A 14,939-nucleotide genomic window follows, 5' to 3' on the forward strand; every position below is an offset into this window, starting at 1 on the left:
AAATTAGCTAGACAAATGGTGATGCACATTTGCAATCCCAGCTACTCGGGAGGCTGAGGCAGGAGAATCGCTTGAACCCGGGAGGCAGAGGTTGCAGTGAGCCGAGATTGTGCCATTGCACTCCAGCTTGGGCAACGAGTGAAACTCCGTCTCAAAACAACAAAAACTCCTGTATTTAGGTCTTTGGCACACTGCCCACAGCTCTTGGCTTTTCCATGCACCCATCCTTGGTGAACATAAAAACAGTCACCATTCACTGAGCGAATACATGCCAGGTTAAGCACCTTTAAGTAGAACTTCTCAACTGCTCCATGTAGTTGAGACTGTCATTTTATCAGTGGGTAAAATGATATGATTTTTTTTTTTTTTTTTTGCTATGTTGCCCAGGCTGGAGGGCAGTGGCTATTATCATGTATGATCATAGCTCACTATATCCTCAAACTCCTGGACTCAAGCAAACCTTTATCTCAGCCTCCCCAGTAGCTGAAATTACAGGTGTGTGCCACTGTGCCCAGCAATATCATTTAATCAAAATTGGATTGCTGTTCTCATTTTACAGGTTTATGAAACAAGATTCAGAGGCTAAATTATTTGCCCAGTCACACAGCTAATAGATGGAGACAGATCTTTCTCCATTAGACTGTAGCTATGCACTGTTTTGTTCAGATATTAGGGGCTTGCAAACCATATTTTATCAGCAAGTGCAATTTGTTTTTCATGGTATCCTAATAATTTACAGATTATATCCTTGAGATTGGACTCTCCAATTTGCCAGTCCCTCCCACATCCTCTTGTTTTACATTCAGTCTGCTCTTCATTTCCTATCTCCTCCTATGGGCTTGAATCTTGGGGTCCAGTGCTGTTCATTACCATAATCTTAAAGCTCAGCAGAGGGCCTGACAGTGTATGTTTCACATTTGTGGACTGCCAGCTTCTCATTCTGTCTTGGTCACATCAGTCATAGCAATACTAACCACAGAACACAAATAGCTTGCATCTAATCTTGCCAAGAAAAGTTGCTTCCTAATACTTGGCATTCAGTAAGTTTTCATTCTACAAGCAAACGTTCCTCCTAGTTGTCTTTTTAATAACAGTATTAAGTGTGACACTTGCAGTCCCAGCCACTGAGGTGCGAGGATTGCTTGAGCCCAGGAGTTTGAGGCTGGACTCGGCTGTGATCATGTCAGCCTGGGCAACAGGGCAAGGCCAGCTCAAAACACAAAACACAAATGGTATTAACTGATGGGTTTTATAATCTTTTTCCTATCTTCACTATTCCCTGGATACTAATCCAGTTAGTAATCAGCTTGTTCAATTACCTGCAGGTTTGGATGGGACAAGCTCTGCCAACTACACAGCACATAGTGATGAAGAGGAAAAGGCAGATGAAGCTGAATAGTTCATGAAAGACCACCTAGGCAAAGACAAAGATTTTAAACGGGTAAACTATATTCAAAGACAACTCTTGCTGTTAAAAGATGAGATGCACAAAAGTGGATGCAAAAATCACTTAGTAACTACGTGAGATGCTGGTGGCCTGAATTGCGGTGACATTTGAGATTATTTTGAAGTTACAGTGGACAGGACTCGAAGCATTCTGGAGTAGATCGCATTCATCTCTTTTGAATTAAACACTGGCATTTTTGGAACATGTACAGTTTGAAGTACATGTGAGTCATACAAATGTAAAAATGAATCTGGAGGGAAAATACCTGGAAACAGGCCTTTACATCCTATTTAAAACACTGAGCAAAATGGGAAAGGTCAAGGACTGAGGCCTTAGTGTACAACCAACTCAACAGTCATTGCTTTTCTCTACATTAACAAGGAGTCTCATGAAATTTTATTCAATTTCAAGGGTACAGACAAGCAGCAAGTTTCACAGTTAAACACAGAAATAATGCAGCAATAGAATTACTGGCTTGGATGGCCGTATTTGAGGTTGTTCAGAGTGCCAACAGCTAAATGAGTTACCAGCTATCCAGTTTTCTCCATTGTGTATGCTGTGCTGGGTGCTATTACTCCTAACTAGAATGGAAATGAGATGTATTTACAGAGAAAATATTTTGTCCTTCAAATGCCAGAGACTGCAGAGTATCTTTTTGAAGTCATAGAGGCTTCAGTCTATAAATGAATCACTTATTTCCAACAGGTTTATCTCTACTTTTTTTTTTTTTTTTTTTTTTGAGACGGAGTCTCGCTCTGTCGCCCGGGCTGGAGTGCAGTGGCCTGACCTCAGCTCACTGCAAGCTCCGCCTCCCAGGTTCACGCCATTCTCCTGCCTCAGCCTCCCAGGTAGCTGGGACTACAGGCGACCGCCACCTCGCCCGGCTGGTTTTTTGTATTTTTTAGTAGAGACGGGGTTTCACTGTGTTAGCCAGGATGGTCTCGATCTCCTGACCTCGTGATCCGCCCGTCTCGGCCTCCCAAAGTGCTGGGATTACAGGCTTGAGCCACCGCGCCCGGCCTAAGTTAACTTTTAAGCACAGCCTTCAGGATTTCAGATTAAAAAAAAAAAAAGCTGTAAACTGTTGTTGTCCTTAAGAATATTAGCACGAACTAGCTCCTAGCTTGTTTTGCCAAGGTATTTTTAAATGGTTACACTGACTAGAAACAGAACAGCTCAATTATATTTGATTAACGCTGTAGCACCCCAAATGCACTACACAACCACAAACATTCTAATCATATCACACTTTAACAAGTTATCAGTCCTTCTGGATGAAGACGACAAAGCAAGGGATTCTGCAGATTTTAACCACTGTCCTCTCTAGGGCACTACAGTAGTCGCCACAAGCAGTTAAGCCTTTAACAACTGAGGTTCTGATTCAGGGTTACTAAAATGACAGTGATTGAGTACATTTAAAAATATCTTCATCCCATCAACTCATTAAGTGAGACTACACTCCTAGCATAAAGATAAAAGGATAATAAACACACTGGAAAATAAAAATAATTAGATTTAAAATGACTGTTAATTGCCTATAGTTAAGTTGGGAGAAAAAAAGTGAAGAGAAAGGAGTCAGGAAGCCTTTCTGATCCAGTTTCATATAATTATGTCAAAGATTGTTAAGATATTAATCCACTTAAAGTTCTTGGACAAAAGCCAATTATAAACTCATTACTCTGAAGACAAAAGTACCACATCATCCAGATTCCACTTAAATCAAATTAAGCCCACTGAAAACCTTTTTATTCCTGGCATTTTAACCTTTAGGCCTTAGTAGGCTGGGGAGTAGAAAAACTTCATATTGATACTGGGGACTAATACTGAACATGAAAAATCATAGCAAGGCAATTTTTACCAGAATTTGCAAATACCTATTAACCTATTTTACATGGCACCTGTAGACAGTATCTGAGGAATATTTGTACAAAGGTAATTTGGTAGTTGAAGTTAACACTGTACGCTAAAACTTTGGCATCTACATTACACTTAAAGCCAACCAATAGTTGTCAGTTTCTGCAAGCAGCCTACTTATGAGAGCAGAGGTTTCTCAGTGAAATTTCAATACTGTTTATCAGTGTTATGCCTACAACTTTAATTCGATATTCATCTAGAGGATTTTCACTGATTTTTATAAAAGGAACCCAAATGATTCTACTTAGTGATACATTTACAATCAGGTAAGAATCTGTTAAGACCTTGAAAGACAGTGGGAAATGCTTTGCCTGTTGCCTGTGGTGGGTTAAGGTACAAAGCACAACCAGTGAAAGACTGGCTGAAAATGAATTTCATCTATTTTCTAGTGACCCTGACAGAAAAACTACTACTTCATAGTATAAAGACATGCCTGCCAATGCAAAGGCCTATCACTAGGTCTTCTTCCCTTTTAAAAAAGATTAGAGCATGCATTCTCAATGGGGGTCAATCACTACCAAGAAGGATTAAAAAAAATTTTTTGGTTGGGTGTGGTGGCTCACGCCTGTAATCCCAGCGCTTTGGGAGGCCAAGGCGGGCAGAGGAGTTTGAGACCAGCCTGACGAACATAGTGAAACCCCATCTCTACTAAAAGTACAAAAATTAGCCAGGGGTGGTGATGGCTGCCTGTAATCCCAGCTATTCAGGAGGCTGAGGCAGGAAAATTGCTTGAACCCGGGAGGCAGAGAATGCAGTGAACTGACGTCATGCCACTGCACTCCAGCCTGGGCAACAGAGTGAAACCCTGTCTCAAAAAAAAAAAAAAAAAAAAATTTACTCTTTGCATGTATAAAGCAGAGATACGGTACATATGCAGCATATCTATGGTATTAAAATTTATGGGGGACTCTATTAGAAAAAAAAGTCTAAAAAGGCTGAGGGTATAATGGAAAAAAGCTTTCGAAAAACAATTAGAAGTCCAACCTCTTGGTCCCATGTATTTCCCCTAACTAAAATCATTATGCTATTTCAAAATATCCTGTAGCATTTTTGGTATATGGAGGGAAGCTTTTTTTTTTTTTTTAGTAAGAATGGAATAAACATCTATATATATAACGGAATAACTTCTATAACTCAAGAGTAAGGCTAAGAAACTTATGACCAGCTCTAAAAACTCATTTAGTTTCCAAGAGGAGACATCCTTAGAAACTGACACTGTTAGAAAAATCAACATTCATCCAATCATAATTAAAAGTACAATTTAACATCTATATTAGGAATTACATATTTGAGGCCACAGGCCGGCACTGGCACCTGAAATCTAAAATTACCACTTAAGATTCAGAACGGAATCTTTTTATATGGAATGGAATCTGTAGTCTTTTTATAAAGCATTCCCTTTCTTTACACTATTACTGTCACAAGTGATACCCACTACTATATTGTACTAAGTAAACACTACTCTGTCATTATGAAGAAACAAACGATCAAAGATTATAATGCAGTTCTGGAAGATGACACTTTTTCACTATACACAGTACAAAATGGCACACTTTGTACGGCAGAAACATGCAATGAATTGGCTGTAGAAATATTAATGTAGTTTTAGCTACATCAGAATTCTGTGTAGGTGGTTTACAGTTTGGGAGTCTATTACTTAATGGTATGCAGATACAGTAAAGACATCTGAACACACAACATACAATACCACTAGGTAATAACATGGAATTTACAAAAAAAAAAAAAAAAAGACTGATGTATAAAGCCTAAGTGTAAGTATGGACTTTATTTTTTAAAAAAAAAGTCTTTTGAGAACTACAAATTACAAAGTAAAAGCAGATCACTACATAGAAATCTAGTGAATACATTTTGTCTGTGCATGAAAAACTTTATCAAAGTTATTCATTTAACAAATTCACCCCATTCACAACAATCAGTTATAATATTCTTTTTAAGGTTCTATACCTTTATTTCAAATTATATTACATGTTACTCCCTCAAAATGAACTTTTAAATGACAAACTTTTGGCTCATAAGAATGGCACCTTCAAAAGGGGCGATTTCCACTCAGTCTCTGGTGGCATTATTCCAGGCTAGTTTCACCAGTTAAAAACCTTCAAAATGTTCACTTTTAACACAAAGTCTTCCCATAAAAAATGTGGCTACATTTTCCCCCCAATGACTACATACATAGATGGGTAGCAGCAAGAAAAGATGAAAATGAAAAGGCAGCCATTAAAATAAATGGATCAATTGTATACCAAGAAGTATCTGGCTCATGGCAATTAAAAAATGGCAACTAGGGTACGTTAATAGCCAGAGGCTTGAGTCATTACTGAGTATGTTAAGAAAATGAAGCCAGTCCAGTATGACCGAGTAGGAATATATAATTGTCATTGCACTTCATTTGTTATAGCAAATACTCTAAGACAATAGGAAATCTAAGCTATATCTAGATTCCCAATTAGAACATGCTGACCTTTAACATTTTCAACAATTTCTACTGGGTTTAGTACATTAGTCATTCTCTTCACTCAAACTCCGTTATGAGTTCTTTCCTATCAATCTAAGTGTATTCTGGGCATAAAATACCTTAAATGTTAAGACTTTTCTAAGGTTCATTTGAAAATGGTTGTATGAAAAGAATACCCATTTGTTTTGCCTGGAAAGATACAAACTAAATGCATAAGTTTCTCAAGGGGAAAAAGCTCAACTTTCTTCTTCCCATTATGATTTCCTAAACTTCTGAAGTCTGTCCTCCATGGCTTCTCTAAGGATGAAAACCAGAGAGCAAACAATTGAGCTTTAGGACATCTGGAGTTAAAAATGCAAAAAAAAAAAAAAAAGTTAACATGCAAGCAATGGTCCACATACTCAAGATTCATGTTAAATGAATTCGATTATTACATGCGGGTTTTTCATGGATGAGCAGGGCTCCGGGCATGCCACATTATCACACAAATCATTGCCTTCTGAGACTTTGGATACTTTTCCAGTTTAATTTGCAAACAGAATTTTTATAACAAATTATTTTTTAACCAAATCATATCTTGAAAACTGTTTATAGAAAACCCAGGGAATAAAGTGAACTGTTCATTGTGGAAGTCCTTAAATTACATTATTACAGTAGAAAATACAGGAGGTAGAAGATAACTGAAAAGACTAATGCAACATTAGATTCAAATCTATAGCTCCTGTAGCTACTTAAAACATGGTTTTAGAAACTAAACCCAACATTTCCAGCAACCATAGAAACAGTTAAAATAAAATTTGCCATGAAAGCCCTTATATCATGCTTGATACAGGGAGGTAGGAAGATGTAAGAACCAGGACACATGAGACATGACATTTTATCTACAACTCCTGTTTGCTTTACTGAGGGTGTAGTTTCAAAATTCAGTCACCTTCTTCAGTTTCAGATTCAGATTCTAGAAAAGGGGAAAAAAGCAAACATTATGTATCAGAAAGCAAAAGTACCCATTTAAAACTTCAAAGCTTTTTTAAGATAGAGTCTCCCTCTGTCCCACAGGTCGGAGTGCAGTGGCACCCTCTTGGCTCACTGCAACCTCTGCCTCCAGGGTTCAAGTGATCCTCCCACTGTAGCTTCTCGAGTAGCTGGGACTATAGGCGCCCACCACCAAAACTGGCTAATTTTTAAATTTTTAGTAGAGACAGGGTTTCCCATGTTGGCCAAGCTGGCCTCAAACTCCTGCCTTCAAGTGACCTGAACGCCTCAGTCTCCCAAAGTGCTAGGATTACAGGTGTGAGACACCACACCCAGCCTCCATATAACTTTGAAGCTGTTAAGGAATTTTATTAATACCCTATTTAGATGAAGATATTCAAAAGCATTCACTTGGAAATCCCAAAATCTGGCTGGGTGCAGTAACATCTGCGATCCCTGCATTTTGTGAGGCTGAGGCAGGAGGGCTGCTTGAGCCCACGAGTTCAAGACCAGCCTTGGCAACACAGTGAGACCCTGTCTCTATATTTTTAATTACAGAAAAGTAAAAAAAAGAAATCCACAAATTTACAAACATTAGATATTCTCAAAAATTTCCATTTCACCAAGAACATTTACTATTATGGCTGAGCCATAAATATACTATAATAATTAAACTCTAGCTTTTGCCACCTGCCTTATAAGTTAACAAAAATCTCTACTCCAGGTACAAAGTGGCATCAGAAAGAAGGAAGCACGTATGAAGATATATTATGGCCGCATAAAAATTAGCTTTATCAAACAAAGGAAAATCCTTACCTTCTTCTGCATTTTTGAGCCATTCTACAAACTTTTTCATTTGCTCAAGGAAAACACTCTTCCCCTTTGCAACATGTGCATCTTTGTACCACTTCAAAATGGGCTCTTCACTCAGGACTTCAGCTGGAAAGAAAACTCATTGCATTAGGGGAGTTTTAATATACTCTACTCAGACAGAGTTAGAACCATCACCTAATGTGCAAATGCCTGCTTAGCAAACAAACAGCTGAAAAGTTAAAAACATCCATGAGAACTGGACGATAGAATAATGCATGTGTGCACACCAACTACACTCAACAGGATCAAGGCTGGTCTGATTAGTGCAGAATTTCAAAGTGTTATGACCAACTGCAATCGATTTTCTCCCAACAGAGGTCTTGTCTTTACTAACCACTAGACCAGGTTTCTAAAATTGGGATCAAGAGAAAAGGGAACAATAACTGAAATTGGGGTTGCTATAGAAGCACTCTGAACTGGCCTTGAAGGACTAATGAAAGTCAACACTGGGTGGGAGAGTAAGATGAACAGAAGCAGGATTCACACAGGCTGAAAACTCTAGAGCTATGACTATATAGAGCTAAGACTACAGGACCTGTTTTTTTTTTTTTTTTTGAAACGGTCTCACTTGTTGCCCAGGCTGCTGGAGTGCAGTGGCACAATCTTGGTTCACTGCAGCCTTGACCTCCTAGGCTCAAGCGATCCTCCTACCTCAGCCTTCTGAGTTGCTGGGACCACAGGCTTGTGCCACTATTGCCTGGCTAATTTTTCAGTAGAGACGAGGTCTCCTTATGTAGTCCAGGCCAGTCCTGAACTCCTGGGCTCAAGCAATCCTCCTGCCTCAGGCTCCCAAAGTGTTAGGATCACAAGTGTGAGCCACCGAACCTAGCTGAACTTTGGGAAATGTACACCTGGTTAGAGTATAGGAGGCAAAGTTTGAGGACGCATAATGATGGCTTTGGATTTCATACTTTAACTTGTGAACAGGGTTTAGATATTTTAAACAAATACCAGTGCACTAAAAAGCACCCAATTTAATCAGGGGCGACTCATAACTAGAAGTAAAATATTTCAGGCAGCTGATGTCCAGATAACTCATCATTTGGATCATTTTGTATTTACAAGGATTTTTATTAAATGTTATTTACAAAATTCAAAATCTAAATTACCTTTATAAAAAAGCACCACTATTTTCTGGAAGGCTTTCATGAAATGAATGTTGTCATAGCAATACTCCTGAATCTTCAGTAACAGAGTCAGCTCAGACTGACCTTGAGTAGTAAAGGCAGCAAGTAGAGGGCTGTATTGCTGTTAAAGGAAGGGAGAGAGAGAAGATTCAGTCATTAATTACAAATAACCGTCCATTACAAAACTCCTACAATACAGACAATACAGAACTTAACTCATCTTTTATAATCACTGCAAACTATAGCTCATTTACCAGAAATTCAAAAAATAGGCTGGCCACAGTGGCTCACGTCTGTAATCCCAACACTTTGGGAGGCCGAGGCGGTGGATCACTTGAGGTCAGGAGTTTGCCAGCAGCCTGGCCAACATGGTAAAACCTCGTCTCTACTAAAAATACAAAAATTAGCTAGGCACTACTTAGGAGGCTGAGGAGGCAGAACTGCTTGAACCCAGGAGATGGAGACTGCAGTGAGCTGAGATCACATCACTGCACTCCAGCCTGGGTGACAGAGTGAGACTGTCAAAAACAAAACAAAACAGAAAATTGACTTAGGTAGCTAAGTAAAATAAACAATACTATACCAAGTAGTCCAAGTAAATGTCAAACAATATTAGTATTTTCCAATACCTCCTTCAAAAGCAAACATCTAATTACAGGCTTAAGTTCCTTTTCATCATGTTCTTTTTTTTTGAGGCAGGATCTCGCCCTGTCACCCAGGCTCTGTCTGACAAAACCATCATAAGCTCACTGCAGTCTTGATCTTAAGGGCTCAAGCGATCCTCTGCCTCAGCCTCCTGAGTAGCTGGAACTACACGCATGTGCCACTATGACTGGCTTTTTGTGATTTTTAGTAGAGATGAGGTCTCACTATGTTGCCAGGCAGGTCTTAAACTGAGCTCAAGCAATCCTCCCGCGCTGGCTTCCCAAAGTGCTGGTTTTACAGGTGTGAGCCATTGTGCCTGGCCAGGCCATATTCTTGTTTTTAACCTGTGAACCGCAGACCAATTCAGAGGATTATCCTCATAGTTAATGTTACTATTTGTCTATTTACTGGTGGGCCAACCCCAGGAACCACAGGATGCAATAAATCCTCTTTAAAAAGTATAGTCATAGGCCGGGCGCGGTGGCTCAAGCCTGTAATCCCAGCACTTTGGGAGGCCGAGACGGGCGGATCACGAGGTCAGGAGATCGAGACCATCCTGGCCAACATGGTGAAACCCCGTCTCTACTAAAAAATACAAAAAACTAGCCGGGCGAGGTGGCGGGCGCCTGTAGTCCCAGCTACTCGGGAGGCTGAGGCAGGAGAATGGTGTAAACCCGGGAGGCGGAGCTTGCAGTGAGCTGAGATCTGGCCACTGCACTCCAGCCCGGGCGACAAAGCAAGACTCCGTCTCAAAAAAAAAAAAAAAAAAAAAGTATAGTCACAGTTCACTTATCCCCACGTAAAAGTAGAATAGTTTGTTTTGCCAAGGCATGGTTCTAATACCTTCAAGTGCTTGATGGCTTGCTCTGCTACAAGCTCCTCTTTTTTGTTCCATTCCACAGTGCTCATTACACTTGACCAGACTATTCCGATGACAACTGGTTCTGGGATGTTGTTTTTTTTCATCTCCTCCTTGACATATAAAATTATCTACAAAAGAATCCAAATTTAGTAACAGAAATCAGTTTTGATTACGTACATACTTCACACATCAAGTTTAGACCTTTAAGAAAAACTAACAACTCCTTTTCCATGCAACTGGCAACCACATGTGTACCATATAGAAAGAGACCTTTAGAACTGAAAGGTGTCCTGAGCTCCAGTCCCTTACATTTCTGGGCCTCAGTCAGGCACTGAAGAAGCATATGTAAAAGACTGAGGCAAGGTTCCAGTATAACATCCTGTTACTATTAACTCAATCTCATACTAGTGAAATAAGTTCCTCAAATTAGTGAAAATCTCTATGCTAGAAGCTTAGCCATAAAAAGACGGTTTAAACAAAAACTCACATCCTTAAATGGATCACCACGGGACATCTGTTCTTGAAGTTCTTTCTGGAGCTCCTTACGAGCTCCGATGGTTTGCTGATTCCGAACATATTCTGAAAGCTCTTTCAAGCCTGCCTCAGTAAAATACTTTGTAAAGTGTTCAACACTTTGCTTATTGGCAGGAAAGAGTTCCTAAAAGAAGAATTTATCTGGTTAAACTTTCTTTAAATCAGATTTAACACTTTCTTTTCAGTCTTAAAATGAGAAATTTCTCTCATTTACACCTGTTGGCAAGAATGGGAAGAAAAGTTACAAACCATCAGTCTGTTATCCATGCTGACTTTCCGAAGGCTTGCAGCTACTGCATTGATGTCTTTTTCGTTTATCCATGATTTAAAGAGCTTTACAGCAAAAGCTGCTGAAACCCCTGTAAAAGAAAATAGCTTACTTAACAGAAGTACCTTCCTGGTTTCAATCACTGTATCCCCCCTATATCCTTCCCTTCATAGTTCAATCACATGCGATTACGGACTTTCCTCACAAACTTAACTCTGAACTTTCCTGGGCCACAGTTGATCACCTCTCCAATTTCCCTAGTCTACACCATTTACGAGTTGTATATTTTTGGCCAAGTTACTTAAAGTGTTTTCTAAAGTATAAATTGAGGGCAACAGTCTCTACACTTGACAAGGCTGTTGTGAGAATTACACTAAGGCAACTTAAATACTACTGTAAGCAGTTTTTTAAAAAAAGCTTCAAAAAAAAAAAAAATTACTGTACAGAATAATCTGACAATTGGAGCCAAACAGGGAGTTGATTTTCCCTTCCAGCTTGACATTTTCCCCAACATCATCTTCTCCAAGTCTCCCTACTGGTATTAATCTCTTACGGGGTTCCCACAGCATTTCTCATTGTATTTGCATTACATATAACAACATTTTGTCTAAATCTGGTTATCTATTGTATGCCTAAAGAAAGCCATTAAACCTGGATGCTAAAGGTATTCATTAAATGTTTAGTGAATTAGACTGAACTTATTAAATTTAAGAGGCTGGTTAATAAACGAAGACTTTCACAGAAGTCACATCTATGAACAGTAAACCATGCTCTTATCCACCCCACTCTGAGTCAACTAAAGACCATCCTTTAAGGTTGATTACCTTCTTTAACCAAATTCTCATTATAAAGGCTATTAAGAATGGACGCATTAAGTGTTCCATTAGCCAGAAGAACACCAGTCAACATAGCCAGCTTGTTCCTCTCCGACTCTGAAAAACCCTTTAAGAACAGCAGCAGCTGTAAAAAGTAAAACAGTTAAGGGTTAAAACAGCAATTACATTACATTAAGAGAAACAGTAAAGCATATTATACTGGCTACTGGTTCAACATGTGGGCTCTGGGATCTAACCATCCAAGTTTACATGTAAGTTACAATATTCATTAGCTGAATGATCTTGGGCAAGTTACTCAACCTCTGCACCTCACATGTAAAATGTGGATAATAAAACTTGCCTCACAGGGTTTTTATAAACATTAAGTGAATTAGTATCGAACAATGCCTGGTCATTGATAAACACATCAGGTTTTCTGCGCATCTATATGCAATATTGGGCCAGGCGTGTTGGCTCATGCCGATAATCCCAGCACTTTGGGAGGCTGAGGGCAGATCACTTGAGGCCAGGAGTTCAAGGCCAGCCTAGCCAACATGGTGAAACCCTGTCTCTACTAAAAATAGAAAATTAGCCAAGCATGGTGGTACATGCCTGTAATCCCAGTTACTCAGGAGGCTAAGGAACGAGAACTGCTTGAACCCGGAGGCAAAGGCTGCAGTGAGCAGAGACTGAGCCACTGCACTCCCAGCCTGGGAAACAGAGTGACACTCCAAAAAACCAACCAACCAAACAAAATTACCCCAAATCTGTGGCAGAATTAGGATTTAACATTCCTCCTTCTAACCCTATTTTTTTCTTTTCCACAAAGTACATTATTCCTCATACCTTTTTTACTTCATCTTCAAAACCTTTCTCCAGGTATTTGTAGCGCCTGATTAACTTGTTAAAAACCTACGAAGAACATTAAATGAATTCAGTAACTTCATATATTTCTAGAATAGCAAAGTAGTAAACCTTTCACTGGATATAAGTTTATGAGCTATTTAAACCAGCTTCAGAAGAATTCCTAGTGACACATAAGAATGTCCAGGTTAGATGTATTTTAATTCTTCGCTTAAAATAATACAAACATAAATACATATGACACTTTCCAATGAGATCTTGATTAACAAGCTAATCAGCTCACAACTTATTTAACTTTAAAAATAAATATATGCAGATAAACTAGAGAAATCACAATACGAAAATGACTTTTTTTAGCTTGACATTTTTCTTAAACATTGAGTAATTTCAGGACAAACAGGAACAGGAGAGTTAATTTCATTTTTCCCTATTTTATTCACCTTAACACACCTTAAGTTTCTAATTCATCCCGCTGCACCAAGAACAGTCTCCCTAAAATTTAAAATCAAATTCCTTCAACTTTCTAACCACAACTCTTAAAAGTAGAATATTCCTCAAATATACCACATGGATAGTAGCTAACTGAAAACAATTATGTAAAGTTTCACTTACCTGAGCAAATGCTTGCATGGTCTCTAGGTCTTCTTGGGCTGCAAACACGCAGACATCTGTACGCATCATGTCATCTGCCAGTGTACCACCTGGAGCTAAAGTTGGATAAAACCAAAATACAACACAACCAAAAAATTCATTCCATTTTAACAAGTTTGCCAAATAGTTCATATTCTAGAGTCTCCATAATCTCCATACACTATACCTTTCTAAATTATTAAGCCCACAAACCCCAGACACTTACCCAGCATTCCACCAGCCACCAGAATGTCAAAGAGTGTTTCTGCATATCGACGGTAATCAAGTTTTGCTCCAGAAGCATCAAGAAACTTAGCTACTGCTTCCAAATCAGTACCGGTTTCAGTTAAGCCTTGAATAATACAGTCTTGAAACTGAGTAGGGTCAAACCTCTCTTTTTCATCTGGGGAGACAGGGGACCCAAAACATTTAGTTTTAAAAGATTTACCAAAATGTCACAAAACTATCACCTTATGAAGATGCAATTGTTAAATAAGTTAAATTCACATCCTTTGCATGTTTCCCCTCTGCGAGTGCAAGACAAGATGGCCCACTCACAAGAACTGTGCAACTTTTTAAACAATTTCACAAGTGAGCTAAATGTGCTAGTGTCTTGTGCTCCTACTGCCATGAGGCAATTTCTACTGGGAACGTCCTCCTACTGCCTCTTGGCTTTTCCAAAATTTAGGCCATCCTCTAACAGATAAATTTTATTCCTTTGAGTTTTGCCTGGACACTGGAGCTCTTGATCCTTTTCTTTAAATGTCCGTAACATTAAACAACAAAAAAATTGAACCACTCCTTTGACATTTATGAAGGTGAGCTTTACAAAGTACATTTAATGAGCACCCAATATGACAGAAACTATATTAAGCATTTGCTTTAATCCTGTTAACAACTTTGTGAGGCAGATTTTTCCTATTATTCAGAAGGAAAACTGAGAGAGAAATTAGGTAATTGAGAGACGATACTGTGTTGTGTAGTAGTTCAGAGCATGGAGTCTGGAGTTAAACTGCCTGATTCAAATCCTGATCACCATTTAACCACTTGAATTCGAGCAAATAGTCTCATTCGCCATGCCAGAATCCCCCTACTGTAAAATGGGGATAAGAATAGTGCCTATCCTATAAAGCTGTTGTAAATTCTACATGACATTAACAAAACAGAAAGCTCCCAGACCACAGCCTTGTGCACATACCTGACCTTTACTGAGTTGCTTTCACACACTCCATAATAGGGTTTTGCTTTCTTAATCTAGGCTAGATGGCATCTTAATTTTCACACAGTACTAGGGTGACAAATACCTCTGTGTGTCCAGCACTTTCCTGGTTTTAGCACTTAAAGTCTTGTGTCTGGAAACTCCCTCAGTCCCAGACAGGGATTGCTGTATACCCTACCCAGTACCCTAACCATCAACAGCCAGGCCACGAATGATCTCTATCTGGAACTGGGGAAGCGACATCTCTCCCTAATGCTAATAATAATGATAAAGCTACTTGCTATTATTTATATCAC

General features: G+C 39.1%; 1 protein-coding gene and 1 pseudogene across 4 annotated transcripts in view; both read right to left on the reverse strand.

The window, feature by feature from the left end:
• The window catches only part of LOC105517475, a 15,319-nt pseudogene extending 14,380 nt beyond the window's left edge, over positions 1-939 (reverse strand).
• A 4,182-nt stretch (positions 940-5,121) lies between these two features.
• BZW1 (basic leucine zipper and W2 domains 1) overlaps positions 5,122-14,939 on the reverse strand; it is a 12,810-nt gene continuing 2,992 nt past the window's right edge. For 3 of the 4 annotated variants that reach the window (XM_011949952.1, XM_011949951.1, XM_011949950.1), the window contains exons 3-12: positions 13,651-13,827; positions 13,407-13,501; positions 12,777-12,842; positions 11,940-12,075; positions 11,097-11,206; positions 10,801-10,971; positions 10,295-10,441; positions 8,789-8,927; positions 7,623-7,745; positions 5,122-6,789 (exon numbers count right to left, since the gene is read on the reverse strand). In XM_011949952.1, coding sequence (XP_011805342.1) covers positions 6,758-6,789; positions 7,623-7,745; positions 8,789-8,927; positions 10,295-10,441; positions 10,801-10,971; positions 11,097-11,206; positions 11,940-12,075; positions 12,777-12,842; positions 13,407-13,501; positions 13,651-13,827 — 1,196 coding nt within the window. In that variant the 3' untranslated portion in view covers positions 5,122-6,757. The remainder of the gene's footprint in view (positions 6,790-7,622; positions 7,746-8,788; positions 8,928-10,294; positions 10,442-10,800; positions 10,972-11,096; positions 11,207-11,939; positions 12,076-12,776; positions 12,843-13,406; positions 13,502-13,650; positions 13,828-14,939) is intronic. The other variant, XM_011949953.1, reaches the window with a different exon arrangement.

The sequence above is a fragment of the Colobus angolensis genome, unplaced genomic scaffold (assembly GCF_000951035.1).
Source record: "Colobus angolensis palliatus isolate OR3802 unplaced genomic scaffold, Cang.pa_1.0 Scaffold30, whole genome shotgun sequence".
NCBI lineage: Eukaryota > Metazoa > Chordata > Mammalia > Primates > Cercopithecidae > Colobus > Colobus angolensis.